General features: G+C 38.4%; 1 protein-coding gene across 1 annotated transcript in view; it reads left to right on the top strand.

The window, feature by feature from the left end:
- USH2A (usherin) overlaps window positions 1–18588 on the top strand; it is a 405495-nt gene that overhangs the window by 149391 nt on the left and 237516 nt on the right. Inside the window, exons 24-29 of the mRNA XM_076334572.1 lie at window positions 601–789; window positions 1302–1432; window positions 7425–7698; window positions 10389–10592; window positions 10711–10791; window positions 13065–13250. Of these exons, the coding sequence (XP_076190687.1) occupies window positions 601–789; window positions 1302–1432; window positions 7425–7698; window positions 10389–10592; window positions 10711–10791; window positions 13065–13250 (1065 nt within the window). The remainder of the gene's footprint in view (window positions 1–600; window positions 790–1301; window positions 1433–7424; window positions 7699–10388; window positions 10593–10710; window positions 10792–13064; window positions 13251–18588) is intronic.

Below are 18588 nucleotides of genomic sequence, written 5' to 3'. Positions count from 1 at the left end.
AGGATGCCTCCCTCAAAAACCTCAGCTAAATAATCAAAATGAGATTGACTATAAATACCATTCAAGAGAACACTGTCTGTAAAACCTGCTTTAGAATTTTGTCCCCAGTAAAGAAAGAGATAGCGGCCATGAATCGCTTTTTTTTTTTTTTTTTATCCAAAGAAGGAAAGAAGAACTTCCCAATGAAGCTTCTAAACGTGTATTCATCTGCCTTAGCTTTTGCAACACTGTTTCTTCCTATTCAGCAGATGCATGCCTTTCTTCACAATTATTGTTTTTTTTAAAGAGGGTAAACCTGAAAAATTTCCTTGGAATCTTCATGGAGTAGATTTACACTGTTGATGTGAAAGTACCTGTATGCAAAATCTCAAAAAGTTTAATATTTTCCAGCTACATAGCTGTAGCTGCTGTCTTTAGTGACTAGACCCATTCAGAAATCTGGATTTAGCTTGGAGACCAGCTTTATGAAGTGATTGCTGGCTGGTTATCAATGCACACATGGACATATAAGATAGGGTGAGCATGTATAAAACGTATAAATCAATCCCTGTGTTTAGTTGCAGGTGATTGGCTTAAAAAAAATATTTTCCTTTTTTGCAGGGATGAAGATGATAGTCCGGAAAGGATTTGTGGGGTGTCTCAGTGACATATTTTTGAAAAAAGTGCATACTCCCTTTGAAAACTGGGAATCTTTGAACTGGCAGGATGCTGAAGAGCAAAACAATGTCTGTCATTTTTGGGAAGGATGCCCCGTTGTCCTCTCAGAAGGAGCACAGTTTCTTGGCAAAGGTAGTTTGCTGTGCTGTTGCACTAGCCAAGTATGTTCCTGATATATAAAAGGTGATCGTATCCAAAGTATTGCAGTGATCTGCTTTTCAAAGCAGTTTTAGCTGTATAGGAATATTTTTGAATGGTTCAAAATTTGGTTTCTGGGTTTACAGAAGACTACCGCATGAAAGAGGAATTGCATTCACAGACAGGTGCTGCTGCTGTAACTGTATGCAGATTTGATATGCATGTAAAAGGTGAAGTTTCACTTTTGAAGAGACACAGATGCCTATAATGTGTCAAAAAAATGCCAGGTAGCAGAATTTAGGACATTGCACCAGTTTGGTTTGTTGCGGTACATGATGGATAACTGTCCTCTACAAAGCTGAGTGATAAAGTTGTAAACCTTAGTCTTGAAACCTCTGAGTTCATGTCAAAGTAGAAAGTAGCACCTAGGTTTTTGCTTTTGGTTTCTGAAACCTGTTTATGTGTGTATTTGATAAAACTTATGCATGTATTCACTTTCTTTCAAGGGTTCCTGGAACTGCATTCAGATGTTTTCAGTGGTGGACCGGAATTTGAGATCTCATTCAAATTTAGAACAGATCAACTGAATGGATTGCTTTTGTTTGTTTACAATAAATATGGCCCAGATTATCTTGCAGTAAGTTCAGAAATACAAATAAGTATATTCAGATATGACCAGTGAGTTTTGTCTACTAAGATATGTCCAGCATTTAAAGAAATTTCAAACCAGAAGTTATTTTTGTGTTTTACTTACTTTGAAATGCTGTGCACAGTGAAATGTAAGGGGAGCAAAAAGACTCCAACAAATGCTCAGAATAAGTTACATGTGTTATTTATATCATAAATAAGAAAGATATCAATATATGAAAAGCAGAATTATTCTCTTTGCTGGATTAGAAGTGATTAGAAAAGAGCTTTTGGTTCATTCCTGGGAAAGTATAGAGTTACCCAATTTCCCAGTTCTCATACTAGAACAAAATCAATTAAATTGTAAATCAAAAAGTTCATGATGGAAATTCTCCAGTATCCTAATAAAGCTTTCTCTTTAAGGTAGATGTATTTTTTATAATCATTACGATTTCTTCATTTCGATTTGAAACATAAGGATTGTCATATAGGCAGAAATTAGTGGTCCAGCTTAATCCCATCTCATCCCTGTCACTGTTTTCCCGACACTGTAGAGGAAGCTGCACAAATCCTGTATTAGGCAAATTTGTGAGATAATGCCTATGAACTTTCTTTTTGGTGTCTGTTAAATAAGACTCTCTCATGCTCAGAAGTACTCATGCTTCCATCTTTTCCAGGATTTCCTTTAAGGTTGAATGTGTTTGTTGCAGTTTTTCAAATTTTTTTATTAGTTACATGTCTCTGGATTTTCATATTTTTCTTCCCCCAAGGATTTTGAATGTAATTAGACTGTGGTCACCATTGCTTTGTGGGTCAACTATAGTTACTACTTGCACCAACTAGTAGGTATTACATTGAAAGTAATATATCTTTCTAGTTGGTCCAAGAAGCAGTCATTTACATTTAGAGTTTTTTGAGGGTATTGTTACTCTTTATACCCTAACCTGCCCTTTCTGCATTTTTATTGAATTTCATTTATTTATTTATTTATTATAATTCAGCTGTTTTGCTAATGGCTGTCATGTCACAGCCTGTTTTATTGCGTGGCATTATATCTAATGTGCCTTTTCTTTTAAACTTCTGACCTAAAACGTATAAATATATTTTTCTCCTTTTCAGGTCAACTATAACTTACTCTGTATTTACTTTTTATATTACTGACTTTTCCATCAGATAATTTTTTCCTGGATTTTGAATTCTGCTAGACCTGATTGCTTCCTCTTTTTCAAGCAGCCTTAGTTCAAAAATTATAATGAGTTCCAATAACAAGTCTTGCTAATTACATGTTATTACTTTAGTTTTGCCCTCAAGTAATGACCAGGATCATGAGCTAATAGCGTACGATGCTATACATACACTACTGTCCCACCCTAAAAAGACTTGTCTGTGTGCAATTCAGAGTACAGGGGCACTATTTACGCAAACGGTATTCACAGGGACAAACATGGGGCTTGGGTTCTTCTGGAGATTCTTGTGGTATGTGATCCTTGTTTCCTTTCTATTGTTCTGCGAAAGACTAACAAATATGAGAAAATACCTTCTGACTATAAAGGAAAAAGGGGACTTACTAAATTGAAAGTGCAGCCAAAAGCACAAAGTAGTTAGACAAAACACTTTCCTTCTCTACTCATACTTCCAGATCTTCGGCAGTTTTATATTTATATTATTTTTAGCACTGAAAACTGTGATTAGATAATTTTCTTAGCATTTGTCCTAAGTCAAGTAAAATTTTTTTAATCTCACTTTACTCCTGACCTCAACATCTCCATAGCCTTAAGATGAGGAATTTTAGAGAGGATGAGTATACGCGTGCTTTTCCAACCCTTGCAGCTTTGTGTTCTACACATACATAATGATGACAGAAGGTTTTTCCGTACACTTGAGCTCACAAAAAAAGGTTAATAGAAAGTTAAAATGAGGTGTGTAGCATGTTGCGCATGAGCTACGATGTCTTTGTTAGGAGCTTTGGTCAGGAGGCACTTGCACTGCAGAACAGATTAGAAGCTATACCACTTATCCTGAGTGCCAGTGTAAGACGGTATTCCCTGACCCTTCCCTTTGCTTAGGTCACAGCTCTCTTATTAGCTTTATAGTTTTGGAATGACTAAACTAGACACATGGCTGGCCTGCTACCAAATGGCCAAAGACTCTGTCTTGTCTTCCGCCCAAGACAAAATTATGTCCTAGACAGGTGCTCTGTGTAAAGGTCACTTCTTCCATGACTTCCGTGCCCTGAGAATTAACTCAAGCTAGAGAGGTCAATCTGATTCTCTTTGGATCCAGCAAACTGTGACCAGATAAACAAGTACGAATCACTAGCTCTCACTCTGGCATGTGTTTCCTCATGAGTCTGCGATTGGAAGAAGGTACTGTGACTGCTGATAGAGTTTGCAGTACTGAGTTTTGATGCTGACCACTTCAACAGCAGCGAAAGCCTAAGTACAGCCAATCTTGTGTGCAACAGTGGCACCAGCTCCCAAGACATTGTAGCCGATGAAGCTGATGAATTCAAGAGCCGATTTGCTCCTGCAAAGCTACAAAAGTAAGAAAGAAGTCCTGCAGGAACTTTTTCAAAAGAATTGCACTTAAGTAGCTGCATGAAGTAAAATAACCAGTGTCTGAGATGAAAGTGCTAACCTGTGATGGAGCTAAGGAGGGGTGTGAAATAAGTGTTTTAGGGACTCAAAGTCGAAGTCTTTTCATTAGCAAAGAAGTGACTGGTAGTCATGTGGGACTTGTGAAGGTGATACTCCTATTGGTCACCAGTGATTTCTCTCTGTCTGGTGTGAGGAAGAGATTCCTATTCCCTTTCCATTAAAGAATGACTGACTCTGAGGAGGCTATTGAGGAGTCTGTGTTTGTGCCTCTGCCCTCTGGCTGTCCAGTCTGAACAGGGCTGGTACCAGGCCAGAACATGTCTTTAACCTTACTGTTTTTGAACTGGAAAGACCGGTTCAACATCAACATCAGTACCACGTATTTTTTCTTTCAAAGGGCTCACAAGCTGACTGTCATTTGCCAAGTTTTTTCAAGTCTGTTGCTTGTCTCTGCTGATACCCCTGAATCTCCAGATGACTTCCCAGTTCAAAGTAGATGAAGACATAATCAGTCTTGTAGCTCAACATTGGTTGAGACTGTTTTGGATGGCAGGTTTAACAAAGTGTCTTTCAGTCTCCAATGCAGCCCCTATCCTATCTGAGTTTTGATTCTCAGAGCTATGGTTGGATATCCCTTTCATCTTCAAAATCATATGTTTATAAGCAGATTGAGTGAGGTAGGGACTGGTCCCTGCAGAGAAGGAAAATACAGGAGCACAAAATAATTTAGGTTGAAGGGACCTTTTGAAGAAATTTATTCCAAATCTCCACTAAAAGCAGGGCCAATTTAGTTAAATGCCTGGAGCAACCTTATCTTATATTTGAGTATTGTGCATCTCTCTCTACGGATGGACAGTCCACAGCTTCTCAAATTCTACAGCCTGTTCCAATCTTTGACCATCCTCATTATAGAAAAAAAAAAAATCCGGATATCTAACTGTGATTTCTGTTGTTACAATTTGTCTTTTGCCTCTCATCCTTTCACTGTGCACCTCTGAGAAGAGTCTGGGTCTGTCTTCTCTATATCCTCCCATAAGGTAGTTGAACAGTTAAGTTCTCTTCCTGCTTTACTCTTAAGACTGAACAAACCCTGTTCTCTCAGCTTCAACTCATACGTTAGGTACTCCAACCCCTGACCAACTTGGTGCCCCTCCACTGGATTCACTCCAGTGTGCCAATATCTTTCATATACTGGAGCATCCACAACTGGATACAGTATTCCAGATGTAGTCTTATACATGATGAATAGAGGGCAAGAATCATCTCCTTGGACCCGCTGCCTACCTTATTTCTAATACAGCCCAGTGCATGTTGGACTTCATCATTTCAAGGGTACATTGCTGATCAGTGTTCAATTTGTAATCCATCTTGACCCTCAGTCCTTTTCTTCAAAGCTGCTTTCTATGTCTAGAACACCAGTGGCAGTCCCCTTTGCTAACAACTGCAAACTTGCTGAGAGTATACCCCATCCTATTGCCCAGGTTATTAATAAATTTTTTAATCAGAATCGGTCCCTGTATTAACCTCAGAGAGATGCCGCAACCTGCCAGTGGGCCTGTAGAAGCTCGTCTTGCCCCTCATGTCCTCTTCTAGATTCAGGCTAAGCTTTAGCTTTCCTAATTCCAACCTTACATGCTCAGATATATCAAAATAAGAACTGTGTGCATACAGAACAGTATTAATAAAATTTTGCAGTGATGCTTAATACTTGTACCCCAAATTCTGAAAAGCAAGTATGCTTTTAAGCATTAAACTGAAAACCTGCTCAGTTTTACAGCTGTGATATAATGCCCTTGTTCTGTTGAGAGATGGCAACTAAGATGTCTGGCAGAAGAATATGATGATCTTCATGCATTTTTTGTTTAAAGTAATAATATATTTTCCAAGGACAGATTAACAGTCAAGCTTCTTTTTTTAAAGTGGTCCCAGAATTTTATCCAAAGCAAACAATTTATCTGTTGTTTTTCTGAACCTATGCTCAGTACCAGAGAGAATGCTAGATGTATGCAGGACTTTGCTTTTTTTTATCTTTACCGTGCAGAACAGTTCAAAGCGAACAGTGGTCCTCTATCTTTAGCTGCACTTGGGCATTCTAAATGTCAGTCCAGGTCATCACAAAAAGCACAAGCGTCATTCTCTGCCTGCTTTAAGTCTATGCCAAGATGAGTAAATTGGAAGAGGGTTGTGCTGAGTAGTGACCCAATGTCAAACACCGTGTCCTTTCTCCAGCTTCCAGGTCTGGTAGACTTGCTGGCATACTACTGTAGTCATGCAGCTGAAATGCTTTCTTCACACCAGCACAGTGTGCTCCGTATTAATTCTCATCTGTGAAGAAAAATGGTGACTTGTCCAATGGACTGCTTTTTCAAGCTATACTCATCAGCCTCGATGCCGTGATCTGTCTTTCACTTGTTATTGTAGAGTCCTTAGCTACGAAGGGTTAGGAACTCACGGAAATAGGAAAAGTTGTGGTCCCAAAGAAACAAATAAACAAAATCCCTCTGTCTCATGAGCAAGCAGTCAGTGTGCACTCTGGGACAGGACCTGTATTGCCCATGACATCTCAAGTACTGAGTTCTTTCTTCAGTTGGGGTCTCTGTTAAGGAAACACAATCCATTTACCAATACTGCAATATTAATATTATCAGTAACCTAAATATGTCAGTTTGTCAATACTGGTGATAAGCATTTATATTAAATCTGGCTTTTTTATTTCACTTAAGATTTTGGCATGGAAACAGTAATGCCTTTTTGTGAATGTATCCATATTTTTCAACCACCAGTTCATCACCTAAGTGTTTAGTGCTCTATACTTGCCAATTTACAGTCTCAGCCCACTTGTGTTCCATTCAGCCAGGATAAAGAGTCTTGCAGTAAAGCATTTGGAAACTTCTGCAGTGAAAATTTAGGTAAAATGTATTTCTATTAAAGAATTGGCACATTAATCTCAAAAAGCACATGCAAAAACAATTACTTTCTTACAAGATTTAGAAGAATAAGGATGAAACACAGAATCAATGTATGCTGGAAAAATTTGAAATTGAGTTCACCTTAATCAGGTCTGACATTTCATTTCCTTATTATCTCGTTACATTCTTCTAAAAAATGAATTGATAGATAAAATACTGTTTTCTCATTCTCAAAAAAAGCAAAACAGTTCTGGTTCATTGTCTTTTCTTTTTACTTAGTTACATTAGTGCCAAAGTCAGTTGTCAAAAAATCAGAATATATTTTCCAACATTCTGAATTATTATTGTAATTTCTGCTATCCTGAAGATAAAAACGTCTTGTTCATTGATCTTGTTCATTGACTCCCTTGATTATTTTTTTAAAATAACTGTGTCTGTTGTTGCTGTGTATGTGATGTCTCTTTCGAAATCTTTTTTTCTGTTTTAAAATATATAGATTGAACTGAAAAGTGGAATATTAAACATCTTTTTAAAAACTGGCATTGTCTTTACACAAGTGGATGTCTGGTTAGGACTGTCTTATTGTGATGGCAAGTGGAACAAAGTCACAGTGAACAAGGAGGGCTCCATAGTTTCAGCGAGTATGAATGAACTGAGAGAGCAGACACTCGAACCCCGTATTCAGCAGCTGAAAGTAAACTCTCCTGTCTACGTAGGAGGAATCCCACGTGAGATTCAGAATTTTTATAAAGAACTGGGGCTAGAACAAGGTAAGATGACACCAGGAAGAACATATGTTTTTCAAAAACTCGTGTCATGCACAAGGTGGACATTCTGCTGTTGGTACCGTAAATTGATGAATATGTAACATGAATTTTTCCTCCCACCCAGTGTTGTTTTAACTACCAGTTATCCCTACCCATCTAGCTTTACTTAGTCCTCATCCTTTTGTAATGCTATAAAAATTCTTCCAACCCAGTGATATCTGAAGCAATCTAACTCATAGGAGAGGAACCGGAGAGTAGCAAATGGTAATCCGAGATGCCCAACTGGAAGATCTCAAATCTTCATCAGAGAAAGCCCGTTCAGATAAACTTGTTTCATTTGATCAACTTGTGTCACTCTCAGATCTGGAATACAAAACCAGCGGAAGACAGTAAACATAGCTTAAATCACTGTAATGCGGCTGGATGCTGCCACATGGAAGAATTGTTGAGAGTTTATTAGTCCTTTTTTAGGCAATACTGATTCTGGTCTAAAAAATTAGGTGCATATAAAACCCTGAATTTGGATTTTGGCTACGTCACCATGATATTTCCATGTTATCAGGAGGAGGGGAGACGGTCATGTTTTTAGCTATCACTGTGACCCTTCTGTTCTGGAACAGGTCAAATTTGTAGGGAAAAGAGAGAAGCATTAATTACAGCCTGATACTAATGGCCTCCAAGGATCTATTGTATGAAATGTAGTCAAAAAGTGTCTATTAAACTAGCTCTGTTTACAGTTTGGGTGTGTTTTTTCATTACTTATGAAGCTATTCACCAGTCATGGTGTACTTTTCAGATACTGTGGGCAAATAAGTAGCAGTCAGTAAGTGATTAGTGGGGAATCTAGTAAGTGGCTTTCAATGCATGAGCTCACATTGAATGCGTGCATTCAAGTAAGCTCTGCAGAGCTCCATTGAAGCCTTGTGATTTCACAGCTATAGAATAGTTTGAATCAAATCCATGCACTGGCGTTCACAGATAGCTCAAAAATATTGTTTTAAGTATTTTTCCAGCTTGTAGGTATCACATATATTATAATCTTCCTCCAGGTTCTGTGCGCATAATATTTATGGCCCAAAAGAGCTAGCCAGTCATACCCTGTCAGTGTTGCCTCATAGCAGATGGTATAGCCTCGTGAGTGGATGCATTCGCAACTCCTGCAGCAGAGAGATCTGTGAACAAAGAATCTAGGGCAAAATCATGCCTAAACTGAATGTCTGAAGTGCATATTGAGGCACATCAATAAATATTACTTTTTTCACTGAGCCTCCTCAGCACACTGCAAAATAAGATGGTGGCTGTGAATTTATATTCAGAGCGTCTGAAGATAAAAACATTTTTGTGTGTTCCTAACCGTAGATTCAGATGAGCAAGATTAGGCACTACAGCTTTGAGACATATTTTTATTTAGGACTATAATGATGTAATGGTATGATAATAGAATATGGAGACCTTCCCAGTTTAATAAGTATTTACAAAAGGTTTTCTCAATTAATAGCTGCTTGGTATTTAATTTTGAATAAAGGAATATTGTTTTGCTCACTGAGCATATTGCTGTGGAGTAGGAGTTGAGCTTAAATTAGGATGTATTCATTTTAAGGGGCAGTTTGTCTGAATTCCTAGTGTTGTGGGGAGAGAAGATGTTTTAGACGATGATTCAAAATGGGTGTCCACCTTTAGTGCCCCTTTCTTTTTGCATGAAATACATATGGATATTAGATTCTCAGATCACGTGGCTAAGTACAAATACTACGCTGACCTGCCATCTTGCAGTAATAAAGGCAATAAAAGTACATAAGATATAAATATGATGTTTTCACAAAGCTAAAAAAAAGCACTGATCTCAGGCTCATTTTTAATTTACAAAGTTAATTCTTCAATTAACTGAAGTCTTCAGTTTGGTTACTGTTTACTTTGGGTTTACATTAAACACCAATCACTGTACTTTACTCAGATCTGAGAACTATTTGGTATCAATTTATTAATTTCTTTGTAAATAAGTCATAGAAGTATATAGAAATTTGAACAACTGCATCCTGAAATTTTGTAGTGGTGTGTTTACTGCTAGTAACTAATTTAACATATTTGTAATGTTATACATTACATATATATGTGTATATATACGTTATGTATATAGGAATGTTATACACACACAGAGAAATAAATATAAAATGATGTTACTTAATTTTTTTCTCATAAATGAACAGTTTGGGATTATGTTTCTAGAGTATGTTTGTAAACAGCATACCAGTTATATCCCAGTTAGGATAAACTGATATACCTCTGTGATCTCCTGATATATTTAATCTATACGATGTTCTCAGTTTGAGGAAGAGTGTATATTAACAAAATATTAGCAAGCAACAGAAAGCTGATTTACAAATTCAGAATCACTTTATGGTAATAATTTTAAAGAGAGAAGTGACAGAAGAGAAAACAGGAAGCTATTTCCTCATGGGATGGAATTGATAACAACAAGAGTGTAGTTCAGTAAGGCAGGAACTCAACACTAGAATACCAGGAATTTTTACCAGCTTAGTATCTTGAAAGGGGGGACTGAATGTCATGTTGGAAGTTAACATATCCGCATTACAGTCTTTAATGCTGAAAATACAGAATTGAAAGGAACAAAAGTGATTCTTAATTAATGACTGAAGCTCTTTATGTAACACTAACCCCTTACTGTTTGCTAGGTTTCGGTGGTTGCATGAAGGATGTTAAATTTACACAAGGTGCTGTCGTTAACTTGGCATCTGTGTCCAGCAGTGCTGTCAGAGTCAATCTGGATGGATGCCTATCAACTGACACTGCTGTTAACTGCAGGGGAAATGACTCTATCCCAGTATACCGAGGAAAAGAGCAGAGTGTTTATGAGAGTGGTCTACAACCATTTACAGGTAACACATTGGTTCCTTAAATGAAATACATCATTTTTATTTCATTCTGTATTAATGTATTACCATGTTCAGTGATTATTTTTTTTTCCTCCTCTATCCTTCTCTGTGTTCTTTGAAGAATACCTTTATAGGGTGGTTGCCTCAAATGAAGGAGGGTCAGTATCTAGTGTATGGACCCGTGTTCGTACAAGAGAATCAGGTAAGTATAGTTTTAAGGCTTACTTATTCCCATTTTTCATTAGCTATTTAATGTCAGGTTGGAGAAAATCCCACCCCAACAATTTTGAGTAGTGTAAGCTGTATAGTGTTCCTGTAGGAGCAAAACTGCTTAATGCTTTGAATAGGTACGAAATCAGTATCTTCAGCTCTGAAATGTTCGGGCAAGTATTTTCCACACAGAATTCAAAGTCTCTTCCAAATATGTATTAGATTATGTAATTGTGTGAGAGCAAAAAATGTGAAAGGATTGAACTGCATTAACTGAGTGAGAACAGCCATACATCTAGGTATGTTCATACACGCACATCTAACCTCACGTTACAGGAGTCCGCTGGAGTAAGTAAATATGTGTTTTCCTATGTATAGCTGCATAATACAAAATGAAATGTAGAGAAGAAAGGAGATACTGGGACAGCAGGCACAAGATGTGGAAGATAAGAGGCCATGTAGTTGTTAGGGAGAGGGGGGTCTTGCGAAAGTTTTTCTTTACATTACCTGCACATGGGTATGCTGCTCAGTGCTGCTGAATGAGGATTCTTTTAACAAGTAGCCCATAGATTGTGTGTGACAATGTGGCAATATTTACTAGAAAAGCAGAGTGTGGCTTGTGGAGAAGGTTGCAAAGTGGGAACGTAATACCTGCTTGAGCCTTAAAGATAAAATTTTTCATATATTTTAGGAAGAAAATTTAAAGGACCTTTCCTTTTCTGTTCAGTGTTTTTGCAAACTTTATTGAGCCAGCAAGTTTTTGAAGATCTACAGTTCTGCATAGTTTATTTAACCAAGTTTCCCTCTTCTGTAAATTGAAGCCTAATTGCATTCCATGAATGCAGAGAATTCTTTTGATGCAAGATATTCAATGTATGATCTTAAAAAATGATACGGTACCTGTGTAAATATTGGACTTGCAAATGCATTCCTATGCAACTTACTGTCATTATTTTGTGTACCACCACCATATTTTCATATCGACTGTCTGACAACTGTAAGGTTTACCATAAATCTATGTTTGCAAGCTGACCACAGCATTGAGCAGCAACATGTTCCCCGGGGTTGGAGAATAATTGCGCTATTTAATTATTTTTGAGTTGGTTTTGTTATGTCCCTTATGAGAAGACCATCTGCTATACAGTACCTTACCTTGTCCTGTGATACACTTCAGAACTAATAAAATCAATATATTACTGTAGTAACTGAAGCTTTCCTAGAGTATCACATTCTTACTTTACACAAGAATCACAACTTACATGTATTTTTATACTTTCCATTCTGTTATCCTTCTTATAAAAAACAAGGCTGCATTCATATTTAATGAAACTAAACAATAAAATTACAAAAAAAAGAGGTTATTTGATGGTGAGAAAAGTGTATGATCATCAACAAGGCTTGGGAGTCCACATGCATTTACAGCAAACTCATCATCCATCATCCTGCCATAGTGTTCCTTGGGCCTTTCCTCTGCATCCCTTGTGCAGTCATCTGTGATGAAGTTGTTACTGGCCAGACCTTTACTTGGTATAGTAATATCTAATAAATAGTTAAAGGTTATGAGAAATGGGATGATTTTTTTTATTAGCAACTGTATGCATATATGAGCTTGGCTTTCCAGTTCTTTTAAACATCTTCATTTTCTTTTTTTTTTCCCTTTTTTTCTTTTTATAATATGGAATGATCAGAAGCAAAGGATTTTGCAAAAAGGCCTTACAAATCTCTGCTTTGCCCTGAGACACTTCTGTGGCATTGTGGAAATATGAAAATAAATGGAAAAGCTTAAACTTTCTGATGTACTTTTGTAAATGAGAATGCACATTTTTAGAAATGTTTCATAGTTGTGGCATTCTGAGGCTTAGGTATCCAACAGATAAATATCAAACCCTTCTTTTACAACACTGACTTGCTTCATTCAGTTGTATGATTATAATGCCTGAACTTGTTAGCTACATACAGTCCCCCTCCTCTCTTTATGAGTGATGCTTAAATATGTTTGATACATTAAATGTTTTTGGAAAATCGCAACAAGACAAGAAGGAATGTTATGTAGATGGAGTTTTGATGGTTTTGAAATATAGCTTAAACTGAATAGCTCAAGATGTGCAGTCATATTAAATCAATGCTGAAAAGTTACAACTCTAATAAATTGTATTTATGCTAATGGTTGAGTCTGATTTACTGCAGCCATTAAAAGTGAAGAATAGGGGCAATAGTCTCCTTAGAACTGCCATTTTCTCTATTTTCTATTTTATCCTTCTACAGTTCCACAAAATGTGACAACTCCCTCAAGAGTTCACAGTATAAATGGTTACAGCATTGAGGTCACCTGGGACAAACCTGCTGGGGTCATAGGTGTAATTGAGAACTACATTTTGAAAGCATATGAAGAGGATGGTCCCAATGTACCCATCACTAGTGCTGAGCTTGCTGACACTAGTATGCTCACAGGTAAATGTTGTTAAGTACCATTTTTTAGGCACACCTAATAATGGGATGCTTACACCTCCTTTTGTTGAGCTATAAAGTATTCCTTGTCTATTTTTGTGTATACACAGCACATATAATGTTTGGAAGGGTAGTATTTGGTGTCAGCATCCACATACATAGCAATGTGCTGACTTCAAAGAACAATAGAAATTAAGATACAACTCAAATACTAAAAAGTAGGTTTTTTTAAGGTATTCCTTCCCAACCCTATTAATGCTTTGAGGAAGAATGCTTTTTGTTTGTTTGTTTTTTGGTTAGTATATGTGATTTTTTTCCCCCCTCCCCTGTTGTTACATCCAGTTCACCTAAATGAACTCTACATGTGGGTCGCGTAAGATACTATTTGACCTGGTGTATGAAAGCACTTGATATACTTGCCTAATGTTGATCATATACACCTAACTGATTTCAGCAGGACCTAGCATACATTTATGTTAATCAGATGCTTTGCTTGATACCACTGGGATGTGGAGATAGGTTATTATGGAATGAAGGAATTTGGGGCCTGGGGTTTATGGGGTTTGGTCATTGTTGAGCTGTGGGTTGTGGACAGGAGCTATAGGAACCATTGCACTTGCGATGTTTTCTGGAGTCTAGGTCTTTTTACCCATAGGAGGCAGATGTTTTTAGGAAGAAACACTGGACTCTCTTTCTGCTACATAAAGAACATTTTGGGACCTCTCTTCCTGTGAGGATAGTGTGGATCTGGCTTTCTGCTCTTTGTTAACAGGAAGCCTTTGCTGGCTGCTACAAAGTTGCCTGGGAAGGAGCACGTTACCGACAACAGTCTGAATTATGTTATGACTAAATGGGGCAATAGTACAAAGTCTTACTTTCACTGTAGCAAACTGTGACCAAGACATTTGTTTATATACTCTCTAAAATTAATTATATATTTGTAACAATTTAAAAAGTCCTAATGACATAGTGCTCAAAGCTGATGCTTTGGTTTGGCTCAGCTTTGGGCAATATAACAGTCTTAGAAAGTGCCTTAACCCTCAGGCAGTATATTATTGCTGCTTTCCTGAAGCCCAGGTAATACGTGCTTAGTGTTTTTACGTAAGTGTATATGTTTTGTGTTGTTTCTCTGCCATAATGTATGTATACATTTTCAAGAGCAAACATGCACATATTTTATTTTCTTCAGTTTGAAATCTCTTGACTATTTGTGATTAATGTGCTTACAATACCAAAACTGCATGGGCTTTCTGTTCTTCCTGTGATTTCTTTGATGAACTTGTTGATTTGAATACTCTTGCTGTAAAGCAATACAAATTATATTAGTAGAAATTAAAGACCATATTAGAAGCATATGGATTAGATAGCTTATTCACAGCTGATGGTCAGAACCAAAATTTTGTTTAAATTTGTTTGCATTATGCCATGGTTATGTGTCAGGGTTATGAAAATGTCTACACCAGGCTGGGCAGGTAAGAGGTTATCTGCATGCAGCTTTCAGGAGGCAGAAGAATAAGACGTTCCTTTATATTAAATGGAGATAGTAAATGGATCCCAGTTCTTTAGTCTATTATAGCAGATAGCTGTTGAATACTGCAAAATAAAATGACCCGGAGAACTTAAGAATGGCTGTATTCAACCATTGACCTCTCTGACAATGTCACATTGCAGATGCTTAGGAGAAAATGTAAGAAATGTGCTAAGCATAGAGTGAGCCTTCCTGTTAATACAAATTCAGCTGGTAGTTTGTGGAATTCCTGAGCTGAAAGTTGCATCTGGACCATCATGCTTAATGGTCTGTGGTAGAATTGTCTTTCTTCTTTTAATACACTTATGCTTTTGGCTTCTGTAACTTGCTATGGCAGTAAGTTTTCCAATTCAGTTTTGTGTGTGTAGAAGTAGTGCTTCCTTTTGTTATTCATAACTGCTGCCCAATAGTTTAGTTACGTATTTTCCAGTTTTGGCATTGTATGAAATATGTAATTAATGTCCTCATGGTGAGGTCAGAGCTGAGACAAGTGAAAAATTAAATCATTGATCTTGAAATGATTTTACCTTCAGCCCGTTGATTTCAGTAAAGCCTACGCAGATGGACTAGTCTGTGGACACTGAGAAATGGTTACCCACAAATGTGAGACTCCCAAGAAAAGGAGTAGCTTTCCCTGCTGAATCATCTTTCCTGGTTAATCAAAAGTTAACATAAACACAGAACCCCACCAGAAGATGCTGTGCTTACTTACTTTTCCTTTGAGTTTGCTGAGAAGGGATATTTTGCTTATTTTCTCCCTGATTTCAGGGAAATTTCTTTGGAAATTCCTTTGTTGCATTCCATCAGAAGATGCTACAGTAACCCCAACAGCCAGGCTTGCTAATGCAACAGGAGAGAGGAAAGCACCACAACTCTCAGTGGGATCGCTGATGAAGCAACTCTGGTATTTTTCCACTCCCTCCTTCAAATTTTCATTCACTATTAAGCCTAGGCACCACTTAATCTGCTGCTTGCAAATATATCTGAGGGCACTGACAACCCCCTTTACCTTATTTTTTTTCCTTGCACCTTTTTATACCCATCTGTTGTGTTTTGTTTTATACTTAGCCTGTAAATTCTTTTGAACAATTACCATGATCTGTTCTGTGCAGTAGGGTCCTGAGTCATAACTGGGGCACAGTAACAAAAAATTATTAATAGCATTATCCATTTCCCAGAAGGCTGTCCTGTGTGTGTCAAATTCAGAAGAACCTGTTGTACCCTTGTCAGAAGAAAAGCTGAGCTAAATATTAAAGGTAAAGCAGGTCCTTAAATGAGCATAATCCCACAGTCTCAAATGCCTATTTCTGATTCCTCAGAAACCAAAATCTTTCAAAATCTGACCCTTGTAACCCTCAAAATGTCAAACTGTTTTTTCACTTTCATCCAAGAAAGGAATATTCAGCAGATTTAAATCCTTAAAATGAGGTTCTAACTGTTGAACCAGGAGTTTATTGGATAAGGTAGTATATCTCAACATGGTGTTCAGGATCTGTATTCTAGGATGAAAGTATAAAGTTAGAGTGTAAATTTTGGGGGTTCAGGGAATACTGTGCTAGCCCATCTTGCCTTCAAAAAAACATGTAATAACATTGATACGCTTTGGATACAGCCAGTCACACTCAGCAGAGTAATAAAGGAAGTATAGAGCCATCACATCAAAGAATTTTTTTCCTAAAGGCTGGGTTGCTTTACTCTGCATTCCAGTGCATTCCACATGCTGTTACTATGCTGCCATCAAAATGTGGAATATAAATTAGAATCAGTATTTAAACAAACGAAAGAAGCTTTAGAACACGCTGTTTCAGTGTGGTTTGTGAGCTGCTTTTGCTTCTACTTTCCTTTGGAATCCAGCATATCATAGAATCACAGGATCGTTGGGGTTGGAAGGGACCTCTTGAGATCATCTAGTCCATCCCCCCCAGCTCAAGCAAGGTCAGCTGGAGCAGGTTTCCCAGGACCATGTCCAGTCGAGTTTTGAATATCTCCACAGATGGAGATATTCCTCTATGGGAAGCCTGTTCCAATGTTTGACCACCCTCACAATAAAAAAGTGGTTTCTTGTGTTCAGGTGGAATTTCATGTATCGCAGTTTGTGCCCATTGACTCTTGTCCTGTCACTGGGCACTACTGAGAAGAGTCTGGCTCCTTCTTCTTTGTTCCTTCCCATCAGGTATTTATACACATTGATAGATCACCCTGAGCCTTCTCTTTTCTGGGCTGATCAGTCCCAGCTCTCTCAGCCTCTCCTCATAAGAGGCATGCTCCAGTCCCTTTATCATCTTGGCGGCCTTTTTGTATCATCCACAAACTTGCTGAGGGTGCACCCTTCTCCCATCATCAAGGTCATTGATGAAGATGTTGAACAGTATTGACCCTGGTATCAACCCCTGGGGTACACCACAGCTGTCTTGCCTCTAACCGGGTTTTGTGCCACTGATCACAATCCTCTGATGCTTCTCTTGTCAAGCACGTACAAGAAAAACATTTTATAATTCAGATTGCTCTCATTGTAGAATTCAGGAGATCCAATTTTACCAGCTCCCAATTACGGGCAGTGAAGAAGGCTAGCAAAAGCTGCAAATAATATTTAAATAAAATATCCTGCAAAAGAATTCACGAACATTTGGTATTCCTATTACAGACTCCTCTTTTAATTTTGTACGTTTTTTTTCAGTTCATCTGCCTGTGTCATTGCCGCAATAGCCAAGTGCTGAAGTTGTGGCTGCACACGTGATAACGAGAAAATTGTTGTCGAAGGCTTCCCCTCTGGCTGCCCTGAATGTTCCCTCCTTCCCTTGACACGTGTTTATAATTACTTTTCACCTTTTAGTCTTTTATGCTCGCCAGATGAATATCTCAGGAAAAGTTAATTTAATGATTTAATATGGTTAATCAAAGTGGCTCGGCTGCGCCTCGGCTTTGAAAGCGCTCTAGCTAGGGAGTCTCTCAGAAGAGGAGATGGGACCTCCTGCCAGTGACTGATAGGCCCGGGCTCGCCGGCGGGGCCGCAGGGCCCGGGGGAAGCTCGCTGCCTGAGTGGCAAACCCCCGTGCTCAGAGAAACGCCGCTGGCTGAGAGGTTCTCCCTCTCAGGGAGATCTCTTCCAGGCCCGAGCAGGCGCTGCCAAAGCAGCCTGCGGCGCTGCGACTGGCCTCTGCGCCCAGACCACCGCCTCCGGTGGGGCTTGGGAGTCACAGGGCCCACGGGGGGCAGCCCCAGGGCCAGGCCCCACAGTACCGCTCGGGGCCCTGGAAGGCCTGGGGCAACAGCCGGGGGCAGCGGGGGCCGGCTGCTCCCCACAGGCTGGGAGCTGAGGATGGCCATGTCACAGGCCGGGGAGTGCCTGTGCCGATGGGGTGAGCCTAAAATGAGAGTTTGCTGTCTGTGGTGGCTCTTAGAAAATGTTTTCTTCGGGGTACTTTGATCTACATGGGGCCTGTAAGCAATTTACCACAGCCAGGTAGTTTGCCACATGAAACCGTTAATGAATTACTTGGATATTACTTTCATGCACTTGAAATTACTTGAAAGCTCTTGGTTTGTGCAAATATTTTACACTCAAAACACTCCTATGCTGCGGATAATGAGATTTTTGTAAATTTACAGAGAAGAATAGCAAACCAAATGTAAATATATGTAGGGCCAGAGCTCTAGCAGGACTCCCAAATCCATACTCGAAGTTGGGACAAATTCCTAATGTTCTAAAACATTTCATGAAGATACAAAGAGTCACAACGTACTAACCAGGTTTGCTATATTTAGGTTGTATTTACTTAAAATTAAAATCTGACAGAACGTTTAAAGTAATAA

The sequence above is a fragment of the Aptenodytes patagonicus genome, chromosome 3 (assembly GCF_965638725.1).
Source record: "Aptenodytes patagonicus chromosome 3, bAptPat1.pri.cur, whole genome shotgun sequence".
In the NCBI taxonomy this organism is placed as follows: Eukaryota; Metazoa; Chordata; class Aves; order Sphenisciformes; family Spheniscidae; genus Aptenodytes; species Aptenodytes patagonicus.
The sequence above is the reverse complement of the archived record's forward strand: the minus strand, read 5'-3'. Positions and strand labels throughout refer to the sequence as shown.